General features: G+C 46.5%; 1 protein-coding gene across 2 annotated transcripts in view; it reads right to left on the bottom strand.

The window, feature by feature from the left end:
• LOC104329058 (unconventional myosin-X-like) overlaps nucleotides 1-25239 on the bottom strand; it is a 99938-nt gene that overhangs the window by 64846 nt on the left and 9853 nt on the right. For both annotated transcript variants that reach the window (XM_075430031.1, XM_075430032.1), the window contains exons 2-9: nucleotides 21053-21151; nucleotides 15412-15570; nucleotides 9999-10186; nucleotides 9619-9753; nucleotides 4844-4968; nucleotides 3467-3480; nucleotides 2737-2821; nucleotides 944-1047 (exon numbers count right to left, since the gene is read on the bottom strand). In XM_075430031.1, coding sequence (XP_075286146.1) covers nucleotides 944-1047; nucleotides 2737-2821; nucleotides 3467-3480; nucleotides 4844-4968; nucleotides 9619-9753; nucleotides 9999-10186; nucleotides 15412-15570; nucleotides 21053-21151 — 909 coding nt within the window. The remainder of the gene's footprint in view (nucleotides 1-943; nucleotides 1048-2736; nucleotides 2822-3466; nucleotides 3481-4843; nucleotides 4969-9618; nucleotides 9754-9998; nucleotides 10187-15411; nucleotides 15571-21052; nucleotides 21152-25239) is intronic.

Raw genomic sequence — 25239 nt, 5'->3', positions numbered from 1 at the left:
TGTAACCCCCTTAATTTTCTCTAGCTTAGAATAGCAGATTTATGCAGGAAGATTTAAAACCAGACTTTCAGTATTAACTGCTAGAAGGTTAGAAACAGGTTATGAGATAACGAGGAAGTATAACACATTCCATATGTCTTAGTGCATCTGAGCCCGGGTCTTGGGACGTAAATTGACTTTGAGAGCTAGGACCTAGTTTGCATGCATTTGTCCTGTCAGTGGGGCACTCCAGGGCTCTAGTTCTCTTCTTTCCTCCAGGCCTCTCCTCAGCGGAAGTATAAATGCCATGTTGCCATCGAAACCTCTGCTGTACAGGACACATTTCCTTCCCTTAAACCACACCTAAGCAGGAGTTATTGATATCCTAAGATGACTCCTGTCACCTTGCCTATCTGTTTTCACCAACGCTATTAGAGCCCTCAGGCCGACAACCCCTTATCAAACAAAACACGAACTGCAGATTCATCCTGCTAAACCCATAACCTCTGATAAAGTTACAGATGTCTACTGAAATCTGTGTGGTATTTTAGAATATGCCATTTACACAGGTGATCTAACTTTACCAGAAAATTTCTGGAGAATGCTTCCTTCAGACCAAACTGTTCCCCTTCTAATGGTCAATGTGAGGTTTCCTGCATCAGGTCATCTAGAGGGCTCCCAGGAACCATTATTTGGTGGGGGGTGAGGTTCATGCTCCCCAAAGCCTCCATCATTCTAAATTATTATTCATTCTTGACTGTTTCCCAAATTCCCCCATTTCTGTAGACTAAAAATGAGCCTTGTTTTTACCACAAAAGAAAGGTAGAGCTGAGTTTCAGACTAGTTGAACATCAAATTTTGGCTTAGGGCAGATAAATTCTGCCTACGAGATCTAGACCCTGCAGCACATTTAGCCCATGAAATTATGCCCAAGACATTCGGGAGAAGATAGGACAGGACTCACCATGACCTTCTTGAACATCTCTACATCATTCAGGTTCTTGTCAGTCACACAGCCAGACTGGTTCAAGTAGCGATAAGTCTCTGGCTCAGAGAGGGAGAGGCTCTCTGCAACAGAGGAAAAAGAGGCAGGAAGGAGAAAGACAACAATTTATTTAGCATTCAGCCTTTTTATTCTATGATCTTGGTCCCCAAAAAGAATGCGTATCTTTACCACAGGGAAAGTTCATCTGAACAGATTCCGTATCCCTCAAAAGCCACACCTAGACAGCGAATGCACTGGGGAAGGGAAAGAGGGGGGTGTGTGGTAACAAAGCTTACAGATGACATGCAAAATGATTTAGAACAGTCAAATACCAAGCTGCAGAGTCACAGAAGAATATTTCAATACTGAACTGACTCGGCAAAAAATAACAGAAGATGAAATTCAATCTTGTAAAGCATACAGAAAAATATTCTTAGCTATATACTCCTCTAAATTAGAAATCACCACTTGAGACAGAGCTCAGAGAGTCACAATAAGATTTCTGAAGACATCAACTCATGTTGAGTAGCAGTCAAAAACTGAACCCAGTCCATTTCCTCCAGTTTTGGAAGGAACACAGAACAGAACACAAAAACAGAATCAGGTCTCTGCACATATCTTTTGCACAACCAGATCTTAAATACTACATGCATGCTTGATCCCCCACTTCAAAAAGGACAGAGAACTAAAAGATCTATGGAGAAAGGACACAAGGATGATCAAGAGACAGAAACACATTACAGCTGAGGGAAGTGAAGCAACCTGGGACACCAGCTTGCAAAAGGGATGGGGAAGAATAGCAGAAGGAAAAAACCTGTTTTGTATGCTTTCCCTAAGTACCTGCCCCACCTCCCAGGTGGGGACCTGATAACCATGGTTGTTTTACATGGATCTCTGAAGTGACCTACGTGGCCATTCCTGCACGAACTACCTAGCACTGAAGCCCTACTCCCTTCCACTCTGTGTCAGGCCAAATTTTTCTACCTGATTGGTCTAATACACACAAAGGCATAAAGAAATTCCCCAGTCCCTCAAAACCAGAGTGCAACTGTAACATGTTCCTGCCCACCTATCTGACCTCTTCAGCAAGACCACCAGTGCTCAGCAGTGCCCAGGGCAGGTACACATACACGTTATGAAGGAGCTGCTGCACTACAAAAAGCATTCTTCCACAGGGTGCAGCTGCCTCTTTCTCTGCATGCTCTCTTCTAGACCCACCTCTCCCTTCCCCATGTACAGAGCTATAAACCCTTTGTTCAGATGTTTTCACTCTAGTCCTGCCACTACATTGCAGGTCTTACTAATTCTTATTTCTCCTATTACCTATATTGAAGGTTTGTTGTCGAAGTATGTCTGTCAGTCCAGTCTTTGAACTCCATGAACAGGTCCCATCAGCATCTGAATCAAGACTCTTCACCCTTCCTTTGCCTCTAGACAGTTTCATTATCTCACCTCTCTATACTCCCTCTTCACTTTGCACAGACTTTTCCTGCCAGCTCGGAATGCCTGAAGTGTCTTTTCTCATATAGCATTTCTGTCATCCTCGGCCTCTTTCTCTCAACTCTCCTTTCTGTTTCCCGTGAAATCACCATATGGCCTTCAAGAAAAAGTTATGTATCAAGTACCTGAAATACCCATGCTTTAGCTGTAAGGAAGATTCACGAAATGAGAATAGTTCTGTTTTAACCAAAACCAGGACAATTTGACTTACACTTTGCTTCACATGCAGGACTGCAAAGACGACAGAGCCGTATCGCAGAAAATGAACTTACCTTTCTGCTCCCCGCTTACACCAGCTAGCAGAGCATAAAAAATGTGGTAATTCCTCTCTCCGGGGTTCTGGTGTACCACTCTGTTCTGAAACAAAGAATACAGGAGTAGCCAGTAGAAAGAGATCGCACTTTTAGTTGCAAAGACAACGAGCAGACCAGGATACACGTAAATCTCCAGGGCCAATGCATGAGGGGCTTCTTCCAGTTTAATGATGGTGTTGTCTAAGCTCTACATCAAGATGTTGTCAGGTGCGACTGTGCAGCTTAGCACATACAGACTCCTCTGAACTCACTTGGAGAGCACATGCATGGACAAACTGAATATTGTCAGTTCTGGCCCTGCTCCTCAGTGAGTTCCTAAGTCCAAAGTAAACTACATTAGAGCAGAGATGTCTGCATTTGGAGTTGCACCCTCATATTCCTCTCTACGGAACTGAGTTTCCAGGTACTTGCTCTCTCTCCCTTTCCTCTTGGTAAACAGCTTTTTCTCGGAGTCTCTCTGCAATGCACAATGTTTGTCAAAGACAGGAGAACAGGCTCTGATAGATATAGAACATTGTTCCTCCAACATCCTCTTCCTCAGTTGGGATAGCTGCAGTAGTAACACCTAAAGAGCTAATGTCTATGTGCTGTGACAGAGGCAGCATCATCCAGGAGGAGACCTGGCACTGTCCCACCATACTGTGAGGAGAGGGCTCACCCAGCAGTCAGCAGATAGGTAGATACCTACCTTTTCCAGTAAATCTGAACAGCAAGTTAAGGAGAAAACGTCCAAATTACATATGCACACACCTCCTGATGACTGGCCAGGAATCTTCTAGACATATTGGGATGAACCCTGCAACAAGCAACAGATCGTTAAATAACAGACGCTTTAGAAAGCGGACAAAGAGTGGTCCCAAACATCACCTCGGATCCTCCTCTCTACTCCTTGTCCAAGGAGGTACTATGTACCAAGGAGACATTTAAAAGGGCAGGGTCAGATAGAACACAGGACTTGCACAATGGTGAGGTAACATAACAAAGGATGAGCCACATTAGGGACACCTAGAAAGATTAGAGAGGCCACTCTAATCTGCAAGTCTGTATTGCACATAGCAAGTCTTGCATCAGTTCTTATTGCTTCCTCAAGAGACCACTATCTTTAATCTACCAACAGCACAAAGAGCAGAGACTAAACAATCCAAGCCTGTTATTTACAATGGTAGTAAATTCATCTGGCTGCTACTCCAGTGGAAATTTGTGTGGTTTGCAGTCACCAGCAGCTTTGAACATCGACATAAAGAAATGTAGCCAGGGCAGATTTAGCTGCCTCATGCAGACAAAAGATATGCCAAAGCCTTTGGGAGAGGGATACCTGGGCATACAGGGAAGAAAGTGGTCACGGCACAACATAATTTGACTATATCCAGTCTTCCCTGCCCTTGTTGTCACTGCAACAGGCTCCCCAGGGAAGTGGTCACAGCACCAAATCTATTAGAGTTCGAGGAGCATCTGGACAACAGTCTTAGTCATGTGATTTCATTTCAGGTAGTCCTGCAAGGAGCAGGGAGTTGGACTCGATGACCCTTATGGGTCCCTTCCAACTTGAGATATTCTGTGATTCTGTGATTAGAGTTCCAAGGTCCACTGGAGATGGGCAACCCAAAACAGGGAGTCATAATTGGCTCTCCAAATTCCTATTCTCCTCTGCATACAAATATTGTGCAGAATGTATTGATTCTTAGCTTGGTCTCACTTTTCTAAATCATTAATTCCTTGGCACACCTAATATAAGGAAACAATCCTCTGGGAAAAACAGGATGCAACAAACATGAGGGATCTTCCTAGGTAGCAAATTCTAGGGATTAAAGTAACAAGTGTTGTGATGGCCAAACTGAAAAGACAAACTATGTCCCTAGCTAATGTAGTACCTAGAAAAAAGGTTTCCAGAGTTAGGTGCTGCAGAGTCACAAAACAAACAATTCTTCCCTCTTTAAGTTGCAAATTTGCCCACAGTTATAAACTTGCTTTGAAAAACCATGATGAGAGATTCCCTGACCCACTCTGAGCTCCTCCTCATCCTCACTCACTCCATCTGTTTGTGGTCCACGGAAGCAAAGGATACAGTCAGTTACTCGGCCTCCCTGGATGTGTCCATGTTGAGAGAAGTGCAGCTGGATGAACTTGCCAAAGCGGCTGGAGTTGTTGTTATAAACTGTCTTGGCATTTCCAAAGGCCTCTAGAATGGGGCTGCAGAAAGAAGGCAATGAAGATACATTTGGTGATGGGATACCATTAAAACAAAGTGCGTGCCCAGCCTTTTGCCGTTTGCACAGCGTGCACTGCCACGTGAGATTAATTTGCTACAGCACCAGACTGGACAAGCAGGAAGAACTCAAGGGCAAGGAAGGATGGCAGGAGCAGTTTAACACACTGCTAGAGAAATTTTAAACCTTTGAGATTGGAGTTAATTAAATCAGTTCCCAATCAGTATGGGCAGCTGGCGTTCACGCTGTCAAGGACATTCCCAACCAATGTGGCTTCAGGAAATGCAAGGTGGCAAGACCCAGCCAGGTTGTGTGTTCAACACAGCAGCATCCCATGAAACAGGGGTTTTATTCAGGATTTTCAGAAGCATCAGATATATAGGGCAAACACTCTGTAGCTTTAAACCACATACTTCTTTGTTTCTGTCTCTACCTTTGAAAGAGAAGACAGTACAAGCCATCTCTTAAAATTACAGGTAAATATTTTCAAACTAGCAGACAAACATAGTACTAAATTGATTTGTTTGGTACTGAAATTTGATACAGGAACACACAAATCCTTGTTGTTACTTAAATCTTGCCTAGGTTGATACAAGCCATATGGTTTCCAGGCAGAGGGAATATACACACATTACAGATCTGAAAATGTCATTCCAAGAGAGCCACATCATCCACTTCAGGAAAAAAAAGTGTTTGAAAAAAACCCAAACACCCAAAACTATCACCAGACTTCAAACGGGTGATGAATTGAAGAATTTTGTCTCCTGATCACCTTCCTGTCTTCAGGAGGTTCATCTAGCACGGAAAATAGTGAGTTAAAATGCAGCTTGGTTCTTACTTCACTGTACAAGGGAAGAGCCTAAACCATTCCAACTGATACGCTGAATCCAGGATTAAAATATTCATTTTTGTAATTTAGCCAATTCTAAAATAACCTGAAGGCCTAACAAGCAAGGAGTCACAGAGATGCTACAAGAACAGCCTGTACGCAGTCATGTTTAAATCTAAAACATACATAGCTTATAACAAAAGTTACTGCCGTTATTACCCTGAGAAATACTGCCTTTTTAAACATCTCCATCGATTTACTGCGTGGTTCCACTTGAGACAGAGGCAGATACAGGATTATTCACAAGTTAATAATTATAAGATGGTAAATAATCACAACCACAGACACTGCTGGAGTTTGCTGAATGCTTCAAGCTTAGCAAGCCCTGTCTAAGCAAGAGCTGTGGTTGTGGGAAAGGCCCAACAACCTTCAGGAAACTTCAGGCAGTATTTTTCCTAATTTATCTCTTGAAAATATCACTTTAAACAAACAAAAATACAGAAACTAGATAGCTCTGTTATAATATGTTACAACCACAGAAAACCCAGTCGCAGAAGTCTGCGTGCGCAGATGAGGAGGCAAATTCCTTGCCCTGGAGAATGTGAACTCCAAGACCCACGCCTCTGAAACAAGTGTGTAAATAAGGACATTGCACAGCAATATCCCGCTGAGCAGCACACCAATGCCATGAATCAACAAAAACTAATGGGGACAAGCAGAAAAAGGGAGGACAGGGTTACACTATACGACCACCACAGTGGCAGTCAGAGTGCAGTAACCAGCCAGCCAATCTTTAGGGCTGTAAATCACATTAAATCAGATAAGCAAAGCACAAGGAAGTAGCTTAGTTTGGCAATGGGCTCACGCACATGAGTGCGGAAGTCTTTCAGGGATGGGGGAGGATATAGGCACGCGGGTGTTTTGAGGCCGGCGGCAGCTGCAAGGCAGAGGGGTGGGTGAGCTGACACAGCCAGGAATGAGGGCAGGTCCCTGGGCCAAGGAAACTGCCCGTGCCGGCAGGCACATCATGACGGGGCATCTGAAGCCGCAGTGGAGCGGTGTGTCAGGAAGGTGATGCTGGCTGCCCGGCCGCAGGTGGGCAGGGTGCGTTGTGGGACTCAGAATGGCAGGAACCGGTTTCAGCAGGGCAGCAGAAAGTGAAGCCTGGATTTTAGAAATATTGCAACATGTGCAGCCCCAGGATTCAGACACAGCTGAAGATGAAAAAGAAGATTCGACGATTCGAGGGACGAATAAAAGGAGAGGTGGCTATGCTGCCAGCAGTGTCACCCAACATGGAGAAGGGAGCTTCAACGTGAAGCAAGCAAGAAAAAAAGCTGAGAGGGAAGTCTGCAGAATTTTTGATGGACTGATGGATAGTTTCAAATAAAACAGATGAAAACAGACCAAATCAATGGTGCTAAGGGAATTTTCAGAGCCTGATTTCCGAGTACACCAAGCATGAATGTTACAACACACAAGCAAACGACAGAAAGCTGAAGTAACACTATATATGTTTATAATGCTGTCTGAAATGGAGAAAGAATCCAGCACTGTTCCTGGGTATGTGCTGGGGTGCAAGGATGAAAATCCGCCATCAGCTAACACAAGGAGGGCCACTGGCAGAGAGAGTGAAGCTGAACCGCAGACATACGAGGAAGACTTGTCAGGAGCGGCAGCAGCTTCTGGCTCTGGGCCAGGCCGTCAGCTTCTCTTCTTCAGGGAAAAGGTGACAAATCAAATTCTTTTGCACTCGCATCGCAACAGCTCACGTAGCACGAGGGATGTACACAAAACGAGTCACGAGCTCTTACCCCACTTCACCTCACAGCTGTGGGATCTTGCAGACTCGGGAGTCACCTACCCACCATCGTCAGCTTTCTGGATCGCAGTCAAGTTACCACTTAACTGCTAAGCAGGTCTGAGACTTTTAAGCTGCTCGCCTTAAAGCAGATTTTGCAGATCTTGAGTTGTGACTTCATCACACTTCAGAGATTTTTCCAATTTGCCAACATCCCTGGCAAAACCTGCACACCTGCGAAGGATAAATCACCCAACAACAGCCTCTCCAGCACCAGGTCCAAAGGCAGCAACCCTTCTGCTTAATGCTACTCTGCTTACAAGGGTCCTAAAAACCGCCCCACTCTTGCAGCTGCCATGTTAGACACGGCGTGTCTGCTTAGGCGATTTTCACCACAGTTACTAGCAACTTTTTTGCTTCCCTGTCTTCCAGGAAACATTCCTTCTCTCTGCTCTCTGGGCCCTGAAACACGCCACTTGCGTGAGAGTCACTTGTATGCAGGTGGTTCAAAGGAATTCAGCTTATTGCACAACTCCATCCTGTTGCAGACATCTGATTTACTCCTCTGGAGGTTTCTGCAGCTATCACAGGCTCAAACTGGGACCAGCCTGCAGCCTCGCCTTTGACAGTACCGAACTGCAAGACCCCCAGCAAGGTCGTCCAGTCACAGGCAAGACAGTCTTGTGTTGGGAAATTTTTGTTTAATCTAATTTATTAAATAGAATTCAGGAGTTACGAAAAAGGAGGATAAGAACAATAAAACAGGCACTTAAGTAAACATCTTTCCTCCCCCTTCCTAAGGCTTTACCTGACATCAAACACCTATTGCTTCCCTTTTTTACCCTCAGCTTCCATTTCTACCTCAGGTTACCACTCCCTTGCAACTCCCCCCACAAGGCAGCGGGCAGTGCAGGAGGCTGGGGTCACACACATCTCTGTCTTTTTGTCACCCTCTGCTTCCTCATTTTTTCTGCTGCTCTTTGCCTCTTACAGGTTTTTCTCTGCTGCACTTTGCTTCTTCAGGTTTTCCTGACACTTTTTTTTCCTTGGTCCCAGCATGGGTCACCCATGGGCCATGGTCCCTCAGGGGCATGCCTGGCGTAGGGCACAGTCCCTCAGGGGTGTCAGGACCTCCTTTGGCATGAAGAATCCCCCACAGAGCACGTCTCTATCCACTCAAGGCTGCCCGTTTCTTTCCCAGACACGTTTGATCCGGGCACCATCCACTTCCCTGCCTGCCTGACACCTTGGCAAGGTTTTGGTGGGTGATGGTTGGTTATTCCCCAGTGGTTATGCTCTGGCCAGCCCAGGGCCTTCTCCTGCACCTGCCCTGGTGCAGCTCCTAGCAAACCTCCTCGCTCGTGCCCCTTGCAGCTCCCATAGACGTTTCTTCTTAAAATTGCCTGCCTGGATAGCAAGAGAGGCGCAAGGTGGCCCACAGGACCTTTGAGGGCAAAACGTACCGGCAGCCTGAAACAAAAGGAGCCTGGGGGAGAGTAGGGGCTAAAGGAGTCAGAGGATGATGGACAGTCACTGCGAGCACAGCCACAACTGAGAGCTGTGGGACATGGGGTTGACCTGGGATAGCCATCCTTGCAGCAGAGAGAGATGCTACCCATGTCCCCTGCAGCCACCACCACCAGAGACGTGGGCCCGAGCACTGGGCAGCGGGACGGCACCATGCTGAGCAGGTGAGCTCGGGGGTGCAGCTGGGCAGGCACAGAAGATAGCTTACTGAAGGAAGGAGCAATCTAATTCCCCAGCTGCCACAAGCACCCCATGCTGCTGTTGGAAAGAAGCCGAATTTGTCCCTGGGAGAGCAGCCAGCGTGAGGCATCCCGGTGAGACAGCGACATCTGCATTTCCCTGACATGAGACCGTTCACCTGCACGAGCATGGCTGCCCAGGCTCGGCTCCATCCGCGGCCCCGACGCAGACACCATGCAGAAGGCAGTGCCCCATCTGCGGGGCAGGACAGCTGGCACCTGTGGGGGTGACCGTACCTGCTTTCCAGGATGGCTTCTTCCACGTGAGTGCTCTTCTCAGACGCAGGGGCCCCGAGGGAGGTCTGGCTCATGGCTGAGAGAAATTTCAGCAGAAGTTTGGTGCTCTCAGTCTTTCCAGCTCCACTTTCTCCACTGTTAAAGAAAAGATATGCGTCCCATTCACAAATCCAGCACAGACCGAGCTAACTAGCATCCCACCCGCAGCAGAGAAGCGATCTCCAGGAACAAACACATGGAATCTCCACCGCGGCAAGCAGGGGTCAGGGGAAGGGTAGGGTTGGATGGTGTGGATATTTAGGCAGATGTCATTGCAAATGGAGCAGCAGGAGCAAGGTGTGTAATGCAGTCAGGGAGTAGCTGGTTCTCCCATTTCTAACCTTATCAGAACACACTGGCTGTCATGACGCTTCCACAAGCAGCAGTAGCACTCGTTAGCAGTGGCGAAGATATGGGGAGGCAGCTCTCCCACGCGGTGCTGTCTGTACAGGTCTATGGCATCCACACTGTACAGACCAGGGATGGGTTTGTAGGGATTTACTGATGCCAAGATGGAACCAATGTTTGTCTAGGGTGAGAAAACAAAACACAGCAAGGAAATAAAACTCCTGAAGAAAAAAATCACGACAAACCTGGACCCTGAAATAACTCATGGTGAAGGGAGAAAGCCTAAATAAGGAAGCTGGGCTTCAGCAGAGCGCTCCCCAACTTGGCAAAGAATGCCAAACCCCTGGGCAGGGGCTGCACGACTGGGTATGGATGGGGCAGTTTGAATTTTGCTGCTTTACAATAAAATGTTCTTAGTTTGTTGTCTTAGCTATATTAAGCGTACACAATTCAAAAACATGAAGCCATCTTCATACCCAGCTACCTTGTATGTGCTTCAAGCTGAAAAGCAGAGCCAGGACTGAAGGAGTGTCAGGAGATATCTTCAATGCTCCCATCCACAGTCTTAAGTGGAAGGGGTTTGGCAGGGTTCAAGCACCTCCCAAAGAGGTAGGACACAGAAAAACACACACATACGTGCACACATGTGCAAAGAGCCACTAAAGCATGTCATCTTTCTTCTGCTGAAAAATGCTGTTTGGAGCAGCTTAAATCATTTGGTAAGCCAAATCAAAATTGACAGCTGAAGATGAAGCTCAGGATTTCAAGTCAAAACATTTCTACATTTTCTAAACATTTTATTGTGAGCATATTTATTTTGAAAATCTTACAGTTCAAGAAAAGAGTTAGTAAGGTCTAAAATAAAATACCAAAGTCTAATATTGAATTTCAAATGTATTCTTTTGTGAAAAGGAAGGAAATTAATTTTGGTTTTTGGGCCATGACTTTTTCAGTTCAGCCAACCAGCTCAAATCCAGTTATTTTCAGAGCTGCAGTTCAGATCGATGGTGCCACCTCTCTCCTAACACTGGCTTTGTATTATGGTCAACATCCAGCTTAAATCAGGGGTCAGTACTGGGTCCGGTACTGTTTAACATCTTTGTCGGCAACACGGACAGTAGGATTGAGTGCACCATCAGCAAGTTTGCCAACAACACCAAGTTGTGTGGTGCGGTCGACACACCACAGGGAAGCGGTGCCATCCAGAGGGACCTTGACAGGCTTGAGAGGTTCATGAAGTTCAACAAGACCAAGTGCAATGTTGGGGCAATCCCAAGCACAAATACAGGCAGGCTGGGTGGAGAATGGATTGAGAGCAGTCCTGAGGGAGGACTTGGGAGTAATGGTTGACAAGAAACTCAACACGACCCAGCAGTGTGCGCTCACAGCCCAGGCAGCCAACTGTCTCCCAGACTGCATCAAGAGAAGCATGGCCAGCAGGTCAAGGGAGGTGATTCCGCCCCTCTGCTCTACTCTGGTGAGATTCCACCTGGAGTCCTGCATCCAGCTCTGGAGCACAGGAAAGACATGGACCGGTTGGAGCGAGTCCAGAGGAGGGCCACAACAATGATCAGAGGGCTGGAGCACCTCTCCACTGAGGAAAGGCTGAGAGAGTTGGGGCTGTTCAGCCGGGAGAAGAGAAGGCTCCAGGCAGACCTTACTGCAGCATTCCAGTACCTGAAGGGCCCTACAAGAAAGCTGAAGAGGGACTTTTTACAAAGGCCTGTAGTGATAGGACAAGGGGTAATGGTTTTAAACTGAAAGACCATAGGTTTAGATGAGATATAAGGAAGAAATTCTTCACTACGAGGGTGGTGAGGCACTGGAACAGGTTGCCCAGAGAAGTTGTGGATGTCCCTTCCCTGGAAATGTTCAAGGCTAGGAGGTTGGATGGGGCTTTGAGCAACCTGGACTAGTTGACGATGTCCCTACCCATGGCAGGGGGGTTGGAACTAGAAGATGTAAAGGTCCCATCCAACCCAAACTATTCTATGATTCTGTGAAATCCTGCTGCTGGTGCAGTGGCCTCCTTCATAGGGACATCTTGAGCTGCTCTACTCCATGAATACCCATTCTCGGCAGAGGTGACAATGGAAACACTTAGATTGCCGCAGTAGGTACAGAGCTTTGTGGCCAGGGACAACATCTAGTATTATTTTCAAACCATAAACTACGAGTCACTGCATACATAGAAAAGGATTTGCATGCATCCATTGGAGAAGCTATAAATGAAACAGTGACAAGAAAGATATATGCTTTCCCCTGCCAAATGAAATCTGGGGCCACGCTGCAACGGCAAGGCTGTGAAGCCAAAAGCCAGACTAAGAAGCTGTAGTCACCAAAATATTTAAGACTTCTTTATTAAATCAGCAGTTACAGATCACTGAGGGGGGGGAACGGGGACGACATACCCTGGGCCTAATTGCATTATCTGTATGAGCAGGCTAGCACGGAACAAGTCCTGAGGACCTGCTGACATGGACCTTTGTGGGCAGAAATATAATGCATTGGTGATGAAAGCAATAAGCCAGCAGATGATCTCTGGCAAGACAGGTGGGATGAAATGGGAAAGCACCGAGAGAGAAAACATGGACTGGGAAAAAGCACTGTACAACCAGTTGACTAACAGACAGAGACCAGAGACTGCAAGACAGAACTGTCCATCCTAACACTTCTCCCAGACCTTCACAGCATTTTCTCCTCTCAGATGCTTTATTTTACATTTCCCGCTCTAGTTTCAACTCTCACATGGAACAGAGCTCCCACTGTAGACCCTTCCAGAATTTCTTCCACTACAGCCATCTCTTTCAAATGTGTTTCTAGGAAACTTTTCCATCTCCCAGCTGCAGTCTCCTCATCACCTGCAGTCCCTTATAGACAATTTCTGTCCACAGTTTTTAACAGCAATAGCATTTGCACATTAACCATGTTCATACCAGCCACTCTATTAGCAAGGAGTGATCATCCTCAAAGAACACTGTAGAGCAGGACAAGCCACGTGTGGCATGTCTACTTCCGACGACAACAGATCCTACTTGGGTGGTTAGGCATGGCAGAGCTAGGGACAGCACAAAATGTGGCAGTACAGCCCCAATTCATTTATACATCACTCGCATTATGTTTGGTCTACTTTTACTAGGCATACAAGAATTACAGGAATGAAGGAGGAAGACTCTTAAATGCTGCAGGGTGTTGCTGTGTTCACATAATTTCCTTAAACAGTTTGGTAGAGCTTGAATAATACTTCTTTGGAAAACAAAAGATAGTGTTGAGATTGTCAGTATTCCTGTAGCACATTAATTATGGGTACCACACCAGTCTAGATATACCGCTACCTACACTCCCTGACCAGAAAGGATCCCCTTTAGGAGCTCATGGTAGGATGCCTCCAGGCATGCAGCTCAGAACTGCACTGCCCTTTTTCACAGCAGTTGTCCGCTTCATGTTCTCAGTTTTCCATCCCCTCATTGTTTATTTTTATTTATTATTATTTGTGACACTAATTAGCAGTATTTCAGGTTACGTACTCTTTCAGGTGAATTTGTTTTCCAGAAAATGACAATATTTCTCATTTTTTTCTGAGCTCTCTGATTTTCTTCTAAATATTTTTGGCCCTGACAGACAAGCATAACTCCTCTCAGTACAGCTTCACCTGCAAACTAAGCCTACTATGTTCTAGCTGTGGAGACCATTGAGGATGATACTAAATGAACTCAATCCCTGCAGCATTAATGGTGTTCACAAATCACTGCAAGTCATTAGGTGGCACTACAGCTGACATTCTCAATTTCTGCTTAACTGAAAACTATATGTAGCTGGGCTACGGCAAAAGCTAACAGTGATAAGGTAACTGCAATACTAATGTCTGCACTGCAGAAACGTAAAACAGCACTTGCATAGTTGGGTGTCCTCCAGGTCAGACATTGCACAAACATACTCAGACACAGTCCCACTCAAGGAGGGGCTCACAGTCCTTCACTGAGGCATTCTTCCCAGTGCCATGCATGTTACAGAAGTCAGGCCCCTTCACAAATCTCCAAAAAATTCAGATATGAGGTGCACAGCTGACATTCATGCACTATGAACAGGCAAAAAATGACATATTTAAACTGTAAAACCTTTACAAACAGATGGAGAAGGCACAGAACTAATGCTGGATAGGAGAAGGAATGACATATCAGAGCTAGAGGAAAGGCTTAAGGAGACACAGCTGCTGTGACACTGTCACAGCACTGGCATTGTGGCATTTCTGGTGCAAGGTGCATACTGAGAAGCGAGAGAATCCCGCCTCACATTCCAAAGCATGAGGAAGGAGAAAGGGAGTATACCCAAATGGGCAAAGAGCTGCACAAACACACAGCACGTGTCAAACAGGTCAGGAAGAGCAGCAAGGACAAGGGCCATCAAAACAGTGTGTGCACATGGGTACTGCCACAGTTATGGCTATGTTAATAGACAACAGGCAAAGGGTTCTACAGCAACAACAACAAAAAAAATAGAATTTGCAGCCTCCTCTGCATCCCGGTGCAGGCGACAGTTCAGAAATGGGGTCACTTTATTGATCATTTCCTGGAATACAGGTGCATATGGTTTGGTTGCCTTGGCAACAGTTGCTATGCAACACAGAAATTTAAATTTTTCCTGTCATAATCTGAAAAACTCTGGGTGCACACAGCATGGACAAGCAAGGTAAGAATAAAGCAAGGTACAGCAGGCTTTGTAATGTATCCTCCTAGTCCTCTCCAAGTCTGAGTAGAGGATGCTGCCACTCCAGCACTCCAGGGATGCCTCGTCCCAGGTGTGCTTTTCCTCCCAAGTCCCTTTCCTGACACTTGCTTCCTCCCTGACGGCCCAACAGGGAAATCAGGAGATGCTTTGAGGATTCATCTGTGCAAGGAAAGCAGAGAAACTCAAAAAAGGCACAATTCCATGTAAAAGCCAAAGAATTAGGCAACAGGTTTGCCTTCCTAGTTTTGTCAAGCAGTAGCTTTATCCGGATCAGGAGGGATACTCAACAACAGCCTTGTGTACATGTTGCTTTCCAGTCTGCTTAGCCATATAAACCTCTGAACAGAAATAATGGGGAATCTGGGGAACATGAATGCCACCTTGTAAAACATGGGTGGTCATGGAGGATACAGAGCTGCACAATTACCACAAAGCCTAGAGGTGCATGTCCATGTTTTAGAAGTTGTTCTATAGATGCAAAAAGGTGCCCTCTGGTAGGGGTAGGATCTTACAGGGCTGGTGGAGCTCGAAAGGCAGAAAAAGCTCTCCCTTTTTATCCATGTGAAACAATGCTCAGGAAACAATACTAAAAAACAGTATTTCACATGCAAAGTGGCAGCCCTGAAGCTAAACAAAAATCATCAGCCAGAAGGGATGCAGCCCAGCTTTAGCACTTACGTAGATGTTACCCTGTTGGTAGCGCTGGTGGAGGTTAAGCAGGATGGCAGCTTCATGCAGATCTCCCAGCATGGACATGTCTTCTACCCCATCAACGCTGGTCTGGTGCATTGGCAAGACCTTTTCTCTGGAAAGAGAGGCCTTGGGATACTGGAATACCTGTAAGAATGGGCAGAAAGACAAATAAGCTCATGACACCTGGGCATATGGTCTGATTTCCTACCAGAAGCATGGCCCATTTCACAGCTTTATACCTCAGCACTGGAAAAGGAAACCAGTGAGGCACAGATCTGCTCCCTATTTTTATAGTCATTCTTCTGTTCCTGTTCCTACCCATTCGAGCTCTCTGGCCAGGAACCATACAGCACGCTCTTTTGCTACAGAGTCAATCTCTCACCTTCACTACTGACAGGGACAGATCAATGCAAGGTTGCTCGATTTGTACCTAAGTCCCCTTAGCAGGAGCAGGGCACCAGCCTCCAGCTGCACTAGGCTGGACAGGTATTACACACTGTGCTCATAACTGGGAATAACGATGGCAGCTGCTCCCAAGAGACCAGGAACACAGGTGGGATCATGTCTCTGGCTGTGGGGACGTTGAGGCAAAGCCTGTTCACGTTCCAGGTTTGGTCCTGCACTCTCCGTAGGAGCAGCTAGAGAGTATCTGGGAGAGTTTGTCATGTCAAGAGCAAAGGAAAGCAAAGCAGATGAGAAGCCAAATAAAGTAGTGACATTCTGCGTGCATACTGGCATGTATGTATATGATGCAGCTTTCAAAGTGTTTGTACAGTGACTGCTACTAACTTCTAGCACCGCTCTGGGAAGTGCCCTCTTCTCTCTCTCTCTCTCCACGTGGCTGTACTCTTCTTCCTTCAATTGCTGCATCCTTCTTCCTGCTAGAGCTTTCTCCTCCTCGATAACCCACTCTTCAGCTATCAGGTCATCTTCTTCACCCCATTTCAACACAGATGAGATTATGTGACTGTTTCCCTCCACCATAGCCACATCCCAGCCCTCCTTTCCTCCTCCTCAAGCACGATGCTGGCATTTCACAAGTTATTTCAGTTGCTTCCCACTCTTGGATTCAACCGTGTGCCATCTCCCACCCAGCATCCCAAGTTGTGCTCAATGGTAAGACCCAACACAGACAGATGGGAGACTTCCTACAGGCAGCCTGGAGAAGCAAACTGGTCCACGGTAACCTTTCCAAAGAAACTTGGGTCTTTTCCTTCCCTTCTGGAGGGAGGAAGCATGAGGAAGAATGGGAAGGAGGAAGAATGAGGTCTCTACCTCATTTCCATCCCTGCTTGTCAGCCCTCCCATGTGCCTGCAGGAAACTGATGGACTCCATAGAGAATGAACAATGATCTTCAGGGTTGGTCTAACTGGTTTCTCCTGCCTGCTTTCTTGGAGCCCTCGGGCTGCTGTAACTTCTCAGGAGAGGCCATCCTCGAGGCTGCAGGCTGGAGACAGAATGAGACCTCCTGGCCCCTCCAACGAGCCACCCCTGCAAGTCCCTGGCAGGGCACACGTGCTGCAGGTGCCCAGGAGCACCCCTGCTCAGCTCTGAGCCTCCACCCTCACCCAAAGGTCAAAGGGATAACCTGGCACAGGGTCTTTTTATGAGACCCCTGTGACGCTGCAAAAGCTTGTGCAATCGGAACAGCAGCTCTGTTCCTGGAGGGAGCTGGGGAGGAGAAGCAGGCTCACTTCCCCAGATGTGTCCACCCCAGGTCTGCCCTAATGAGACAAGGACTCAGTCTCTTCTACTGGGAGACTGCCCCACAGCCCAGTTTTCTCACCAGCCAGGAGGATTTCAAAAATGCATAGTTCATGTTCCTGAACAGCATAGAACAAAGCCCACTCCAGCACACAGGCTCTCTCCAGGCCTCCCTGGTTGTCTCCACACCACTTCTGCACCTGGGTATCAGAGAGGTATGACTCTGCCAGCATCAGGACCCCCACCCTGCAAGCATGGCCCAAAAAAAAAACCCACATCAATTTTTTTTCTTCTTCAGAGCAGAGTCCTCAGACACCTTCACAAGGGAATTGAGGGAGCAGGGAAGGAGAATGAGGCAACTAAATTCAGGGTGGAGTATAAGCTGCAGACACAAAACATGACCTTGACTCTGTCAGGAGCAAAACCACTACAGTACTTTCAAACTATGAGGCAGCAAACCACCCTGGCGCTCTCTGCTGACTTGGACAAATTTTGGAAGGGGACAAGTCCAAAACAGTATGACGTGATCTTTCCTTACATCTGCCTGGCACTTACTGATTTACCACTGCATTGTCAGCACTTGTGGCTATTTGGGCCAGAAGAGAAACATTAAGAAAACACCTAGGGAAAAAGCCGAGTGGACAAGCATCCCAAAAGGTGCCAGGCGGTTGGCAGCGCCTGTGCCAAGAGGGTGCTACACATGGAAAACAGCTGTGTGATGGGCCAGAGCTTGTTGACTTGCTCTTGTAGACAACACAGGAGAAAATGGAACCCTGAAGATCAACAAGGGCCCTAAATACACAAGTAAATGATTAGCAGGGATTAGATCACCACCTGTTAAACCTGTCTTGAGCCACCTGATTGGGGTTATTCAGTCATCCCTCTCTAAAAAAAAATCTTGTTCAAGATCCTCAAAGACTTAAGCAGGTACTCCTGCAGAACTGCAGTGAAGGTGGATTAGGAGCATTAGCTCTGGGACCCTCTGGACAGAAACACTGCACAGGCGAAATATACTGCCCGGAGTAGCCGCCTGATGCCACATTGACACCCTAGCTGAGGCCAAGGTGTCAGCTGTCTGTCCCTGAGGCTGGGGAGGTTCACAGAGTACCTTGCCCCATAACTGTACCCCTAGCAGCTCACCCCTCCTCAGGCAGGGGTTTCCAGTCTCTGTATCACCAACAGGCTGCAGGAATCATGTGGCAGTTTTTTGTTCCCGAGATTGTGTCAAATGGGCTTTCCCTGAGGAGCTCTGAGGTGAGACACAGACATGACCCGCTAATGGTGCCCCTTCAACCCTTAGAGCCTGCAAGGTGCTGCACTGATCCAGGCCAGCCAGACCCCTTCCAACCTCCAGCCACACCAGTGAAGAGGCTCTTCTTACCCTATTGCTCACTTCTGAACCCCTCCAGCAACGTGCAAGGAGAGCAGTTTGGAGGAACATCCTCCCACCATCCTGCACCAGCTAAGGTGAGCCAGTCTGGCTTCAGCAGCTTGCACTACTGAGCTGAATATCCTGGTTGATTTTGCCTGAAGCAAGTGAGAACAGAGAAAAACTGCAGAGCTCCCTCTGGAATATCCCTTTTCCAGCAAGTTAATACCTAAACAGAAAGCTATAGGCATTAATAAGTAGATCTTTACTATTTGGAAAGAAAAAAACATCAGCTTTTGGTCTAACTACAAACTAGCCATCAAAAACCATGCAGGCACCTCATAACACAGCCAAAGATTTCTACTTTCTCCCCAGCAATGAACTGAGTATCTCAGATTTATCTCACAATGACCAGGACTCTCTCCAAGCCTCTGCAACGTTCAGGAATAAAGCAAAACCTGGCTGGCTGACAAGCCAATATGAGAACTGCCAGCCAAGCCAGGCTGAGCAGAGGAGAAATGATTCCTTCTCAAGCTCACATCCACGCATTAGTGCAACCCTGAGCACATGAGCAAAGCTCCCACCCAGCATCTAAGTTATGTTTATTCATAAACCATTCGGCTGGTCTGTCTGGACTGCGGTTTCCAACCTTGTGTTTCATAAGTGTCAGCTCCTCCTTTCCTCCCAGGAAGTCACATTTCTGATGGATTTGTTGCTTGAGGTGTTTTTCAGGAAGTGAAAACAAATGGCAAAAGCTCTGACACACGGTTGGCCGTCTTACCTCAGAGCTGCAAGAGCTGCAGGGATGCTGGGCCACAGCAAACACGAGGACACTACATTCAGGGATCAGCTTGCCCATCCAACCCAAAGTAAAGTGAAGATGGTTCCATCTGAATGTTCACCTTGGGTAAGACAGCCAGTCCCTCCTACAGTTATCAAGCAATGAAGGCAGCAGGCAAGGAAAGCATGTAGGACAGGTATTGTGGAGAGCACTGAATAAAGAAAGCCCTTTCATGATCACCATGTGCTTTTTCTGCATAAGCCATAAAGCACATGCTCCTTCAGCATAGTAGTTTCTTATTTCATGGAGGAAAAACCCAGATCCAGCTTTTTTTAGACCTGTCACCCTCTCCAGTGTTATCCTGTGCATCTTTCCTAGCATGGACACAGGCTGGTAGTGGGTGCACCCACTCAGCTGGCTCTGTGGGTGGGACTTCTGGTGTCCTTTCAGAGGTGCCAGGTGGGTTTGGAGGATTTTTCAATGCCACAGAAGCATATCAGAAGAGACAGGAACAAGTCTGTGAGAGTCACAGAAATACTCACCATTCGCTGATGCTCTTCGGGTTGCTGCATTACCTGTGGTGAATGCCTCTGTGATCTCTTAAAATGAGTTACTGACTAACCAGCACTTCCAACACAAGCCAGCTCCTCAAGAAAGGATTTCAGAGACTAGAGTAACCAGATGGAAAAACCTCTGTGTCTGCTAGGTGAGTTTCTGTCTCAGAGGAACGAATCAGGCTCTTTAAAAGGGAATGATGATTTGAAATCTAGCCCTTTCAATGCACGACTGAAAAATATGACAGTCCTACCACTGACTCTCCATAAGCTGGAGTCCTATATTCCCTTTTCCCCTGCACCCTCTGCTGTTTGCCAGGTAAGAGGCTGAAATAAAAAAACCTGTCCAATTTTCCGTAACAAAGAAGCTGCCTGCAGAGCACCAGTTCACCAAAACAGCTGAGCAGATCTAATTGCTCACTGCTGGAAGGCACAGCCCTGCCCATTTCCCTATCCTCCTCCCAGCCCAGCATTGGCTTGACTCCCTAAGAACCTCCGTGAGGGCCCTGAATAGTTTTCCCAAGGTTAGGGAAGCAAGCTGACTCACTGAGGACTTGGATGATTCCCAGAGGTCCCTTCCTACCAACATTACTCCGCGAGCACTGCAGCAGGCATGCCGGGGAACACAGGGCTGGAAATAAAGCAGGGAAAAGAGCTGATGCCTATCACTGGCAGAGAGCTGTGCTCTGCTCTCACAGGAGCTCAGCTGCCTCGTTGAACTGTCCTACGCAGAGCTGCTGCACTTACACTGCTGACTGACATGGGGAGCTCACTGCCCCACGCCCAGACCCAAAGGGGTGATGGCAAAAGCTGCTGAAGCAGACAGGGTGAGCACAACAGCCCTTACAGCAGCACGGCTTGCAAGAAGCACATCCTGGCAGGACGGGCTGCTTAGCTGGTGGAGCTCCCTCCTTCCTAGGTACATTTTGCCAATATAATGGTTTTGCTGGGCTATTAATGCAACCCCTTCAAAGACAGCACAAGAAAAACCATGCAAAGTGAGGTGAGCAGACAAATGAACAGAAGAAATAGAACAATCTTCTCTTTTTAGCCTTCATTAGACCTTCGGCATGGTCTGTAACGGAGCCAGGCCACTTTACAGGCAGAATTGCAGCATTTCAGTTGACACATTTCCTTTTAAGATAAAAGTCACGCAAGACCAAGAAGTCCATCTTGAAACTTGGCATAGGCTACAGCCTCATGCAGACTTCACTTACCATGCCATAATCTGAGGTGAAGAGCACATTTCCATCGGCACATGAGCCAACAGTGCATGGCTGCAGCTGGTCCTGCTCCCGCAGCCATACCCTGGCACCCTGCAAAAAACAAGAGCTCCCATTAGAAAGAACTGGAGCCTGCAAGATCTGCACACGGAGAGCGAACATCGAAGGAAAGCTGGGGAAAGCTGTGGTGTTCAGAGGCTACCTCCAAGCTACCACTGCTCAAAATTTTTAAGCAAGTCTGACTTACATTTTCAGAGGAACAGGCTTTGATTGTTTTAATGTAACATGAGAGGAAGAAAAAGCAGTTTTAATCAGCATCACACAGAAATCAATGTAAGGAAACATCCATTTTTAGAGGAAGAGTCATGGAAAGATACAAACACACAGAACAGTGGGTTTGACTGTCTAAATATTTTCAAATTTAGAATAGCCGGTCATTAGAAGTCATGCTATAATAATAATAATAGAAAATATAAATAAAGCATGTTTACAATTTTGTACGCCCACACATCATTGTAAGCCAAAATGCTTCCAGAAATCATCAGCAACAGCTAAGCAGACTTCACGGTGCTTTGTTTGCCTCTCTTGCAAGAGTTTCCTTGGGTCAATGACATGACTTGAGCGTTTCTCTGATGTATATATACACCGATATATATATGATGGCTCTAATATATATACAGTTCCAAGCACACTACAAGATCCTAAATTTCTCACTGTTGCTCAAGACAACCCTGAGCATAAAGACAGACTTCTGGTAACACATGTGCAGGGATCTGCAAGGCAAGCAGATCTCATAGCTTGCCTATCACAAAAGTGCAGGGGAAATCAGTTTCCCAAATTGGCCTCTTCTGTCTGGCCTGACTGTGGGACCTTGTACAAGGGAAAGAGCAGGAGCCTGCAAGCAAATCACAGAGAGCATGACCTGCAATTACGCAGTCTGGCATAACGTCACACTGCATTTCAGTTATTGTGAACTAATCTGTTCTACGTCTTTCCATAGACACGACATAAACTCTGCTTAGATAAGTATTGAGAAAAAGCCAAAGTGCTGAACTGTTGAGTAACGTTAAGGCCATCCTGATTTTTATTGATTCATAGACCTACTTTCTTCCTGATTTGTTTTCTGCCCCTAAGTTATTGATTATAAAAGCCCTTCCTATCCTCTTAAACCATTAGCTCTTTGCTTATAGGCTTATTATGTTTGAAGAGATGCAATAGTATTTCTATATTACATTATCCAGAATGTGGAACACTAATTCTATTTTTAATGATTTGTTTTAGTTTAGGTAGGTTTTTTTAAACTACTTTAGTCACTTTAAACACTTTAGTACCCTGAATTTTCCTTACTGTAGGAGATACATTTGTTGGCTAACCTCCAGTCCTCCCAATAAAGGAACTGGTTTTAATGACATTTTAAGAAGCCTACATAATTCTACTTTTGCTGCTGTGTTCTGCTCTAGAGTTTCCACAGCAGGCACGTTAATTCCCCCTCACCAAGTGTATGCAAAGCACCAGTGCATCTGATCCGTACCTAAATCCAAGGATGGTGTGCGAAGATCACCCTCATGGTCAGTGAACACAGATTCAGATTTCAAGATTCCAGAGAGCTGGTAAGCAATGCATTGAACAGAGATATTGAGGAACTATATTAGAGATCTTCACGACATCCTCTTACGTTTTCTGAAACTCTTGATGCTCGAGACAAAGTGTCCCAAGGCATTTGAGAAAGACATCACTGTTGAAGTCGTCCATTTCCCAAATCACATTCTGATGATTCCACACAAACACATGATCAGCAACATGTGTTAGCGAAAGGTCTTTAGGGTATTTTCACCAAAGGCTTCTACTACCATCATGGTGTCAAGTGCAAAGAGTCAGAAAACAACAAAGTTGTGTCTGGAGTTCCCAACAGAGAGTGGGATGAAATAAAACCCTTTTTAATACACTTGTTGCAAACACTCGTTCCCAACAGTGCAGTTCAGTCCCTTCAGACACCAGTACCTAGGAGCACATAGAGGAGAGCCTGCCGGCAAGCACAGTTTCAGCAGGAGCCAGGCCTGCACACGCTGCACCCCGATGCCGTGGCACACACACCCCGCATTAGGAGGGTGCCATGCTCACAGAGCCCTGCGGGGTCTGTCCATGCGGACCAGGGCAGGCCGGGTTACACGTGCTTCCCACTCCCTGAGACCGTAAATTAGTTTGGAGAGAGAGGCAGCTGATAATCTGACACGCAAGAGACACTCCACGGGCACAAGCACTGTTATTTATTAGGTAGCATTTGGAGGGAAAAAGAGGGGAGATGGACAGTGAGACCCCTCTGGTATCTTCAACACCCAGGAATTATCAGAAAATCCACACTGACCCAGACCCCTTTCCCAGCAGAAGTGCCTGTGCAAAAGTAGTAACAAATACTCCCAAAAGGAGATCTAGTTCTTTTGTACAATGTTGCACCATTTCCTACAGAAATGGCAGAAGGCAGCACGATGAAACTCCCAGGCACTGTGGCATTTCAACTGCCCAGAACTACTTGCTTCAGTTTACTTTGATGTCGTAGCTGTTTTTACAACAGCAATTGCCTCTGCCCAGTAGAATAACTGCACCCATTTGTGTTGTTTCCAAAAGGAACATCATGCTGAGACAGTCAGAAGAGGAACCACAGAGTAAATAATTATTGTAACTTCTGCCCAGCATAGCCCTTATTTCCTGAAAGGCAGCGTTTGTTTTAGTGCATCTCCTTCCATCAGCCCTTTTTTCTAAACCTGAAATTCCCCAAGGAGCCTTGACTAAATACAGAAACAGATGGTGACACCAAAGAGACTGCCCTCACATCACTCCCCTCTCCCCCAATACCACAGATTTCATTTATCAGTTGAAAGGATTAAATTGAGCAGAAAACTTCCAAGAAGAGCCAAGCAGCATGGTTGAACTTCCATGGGAGAAGCAAGGGCTGCAAAGCACAGCCCAGCACTGCAGAGCAGCGACCTAGCAGCTCCAGGGGGTCCCAGGTCCCGCAGGCACCACAGACCATGAGAAAACCCCTGCGCTCCAAGCACAAGAGTAAAAACCCTTCAGTTTTCAAACTGGGATATAGGAGGTCTCACCCACACATAAGAGGCAAAACAGTTCAGCAAAATGAAGCAACAAGCAACCACTGATTTAAAGAGAGCACCTTAAAAGACAGATAAGGAACAGCAGAGTGATGATTTTGTGTAACCGCTTTCCATTGAATAAAGCTGGCTGAATACTGGTGGTACAGTTAACTTGAGCGCCTTATATGATTAGAATCGCTCATCCCCTCCCAATTATTCTTTTACCTAGCAGTTTATTAGGGGCTTTGTTTTGTTTTTAAGTGGGGCAACAACAGCAGGTACTGAAAGAAAGAATAAAGCAGTAATGTACCAGAGTTCCTGTATCAAGGGCACGTCACTTGGATGTTGAACGAACTGTTGGAGACCAGCATCCTCATTCCTATGGCCTTAGTGACACTCCGTCCATGAACTGGCCTTGCCACAAAGTGCATAGCAAAGCACAATCCTGAAAACTGATCCCATAACATGGGGTTATAATTTTGAAAATAGAGTTGCTTGCATACCGAGAGTACTGTTTCATCAGTACTAGCTCACCCTCACACCATGCAGTCTTCCACTGCGGACAGTAAACTCTAGGATGCCATTTTTCTCTGTTTGCATAACACCTGGCACTTTGGCATCCTAGTCTTGGAAATAAATAACATTTCCTGGTATACATGATAGTGAAAAAGCAATGGAAGCCACAGATATCTTCGGCCTTCTGTGTCTTTTTTGGAGTGACTGACACCAGGAGTTCTCTCTTGCATTCCCACAACTGCATCTCCGCAGATGCAGTATGCCGTGTCTTGGGAAGGGACAAGGGAGACCTTGTATACCGCACATCAGGGAGAGGGCGGAGGCAGACAAGCCGTGCACAACCCTGACTGCAGAAGCAAAGCACCCAGGCATTCAGGCAGAGCGTGTAGCTACCTCCTCAACAGCTATCCAGCTACTGGAGGCAAAGACAGCACCAGAGGATGAGACACAGAACTCTGTACCTGCAGGTGCCTTCTCCTATCCAGAGCCTCCCAGCCCAACCAGAGACACATTCAGGGACAGATATAAGCAAGACACTGCTCTGCAACTGTACCACACTTCAGGAACAAATCA

Source organism: Opisthocomus hoazin, chromosome 9 (assembly GCF_030867145.1).
Source record: "Opisthocomus hoazin isolate bOpiHoa1 chromosome 9, bOpiHoa1.hap1, whole genome shotgun sequence".
In the NCBI taxonomy this organism is placed as follows: domain Eukaryota; kingdom Metazoa; phylum Chordata; class Aves; order Opisthocomiformes; family Opisthocomidae; genus Opisthocomus; species Opisthocomus hoazin.
Note: the sequence above shows the minus strand (reverse complement) of the source record. Positions and strands in the feature narration are given on the sequence as shown.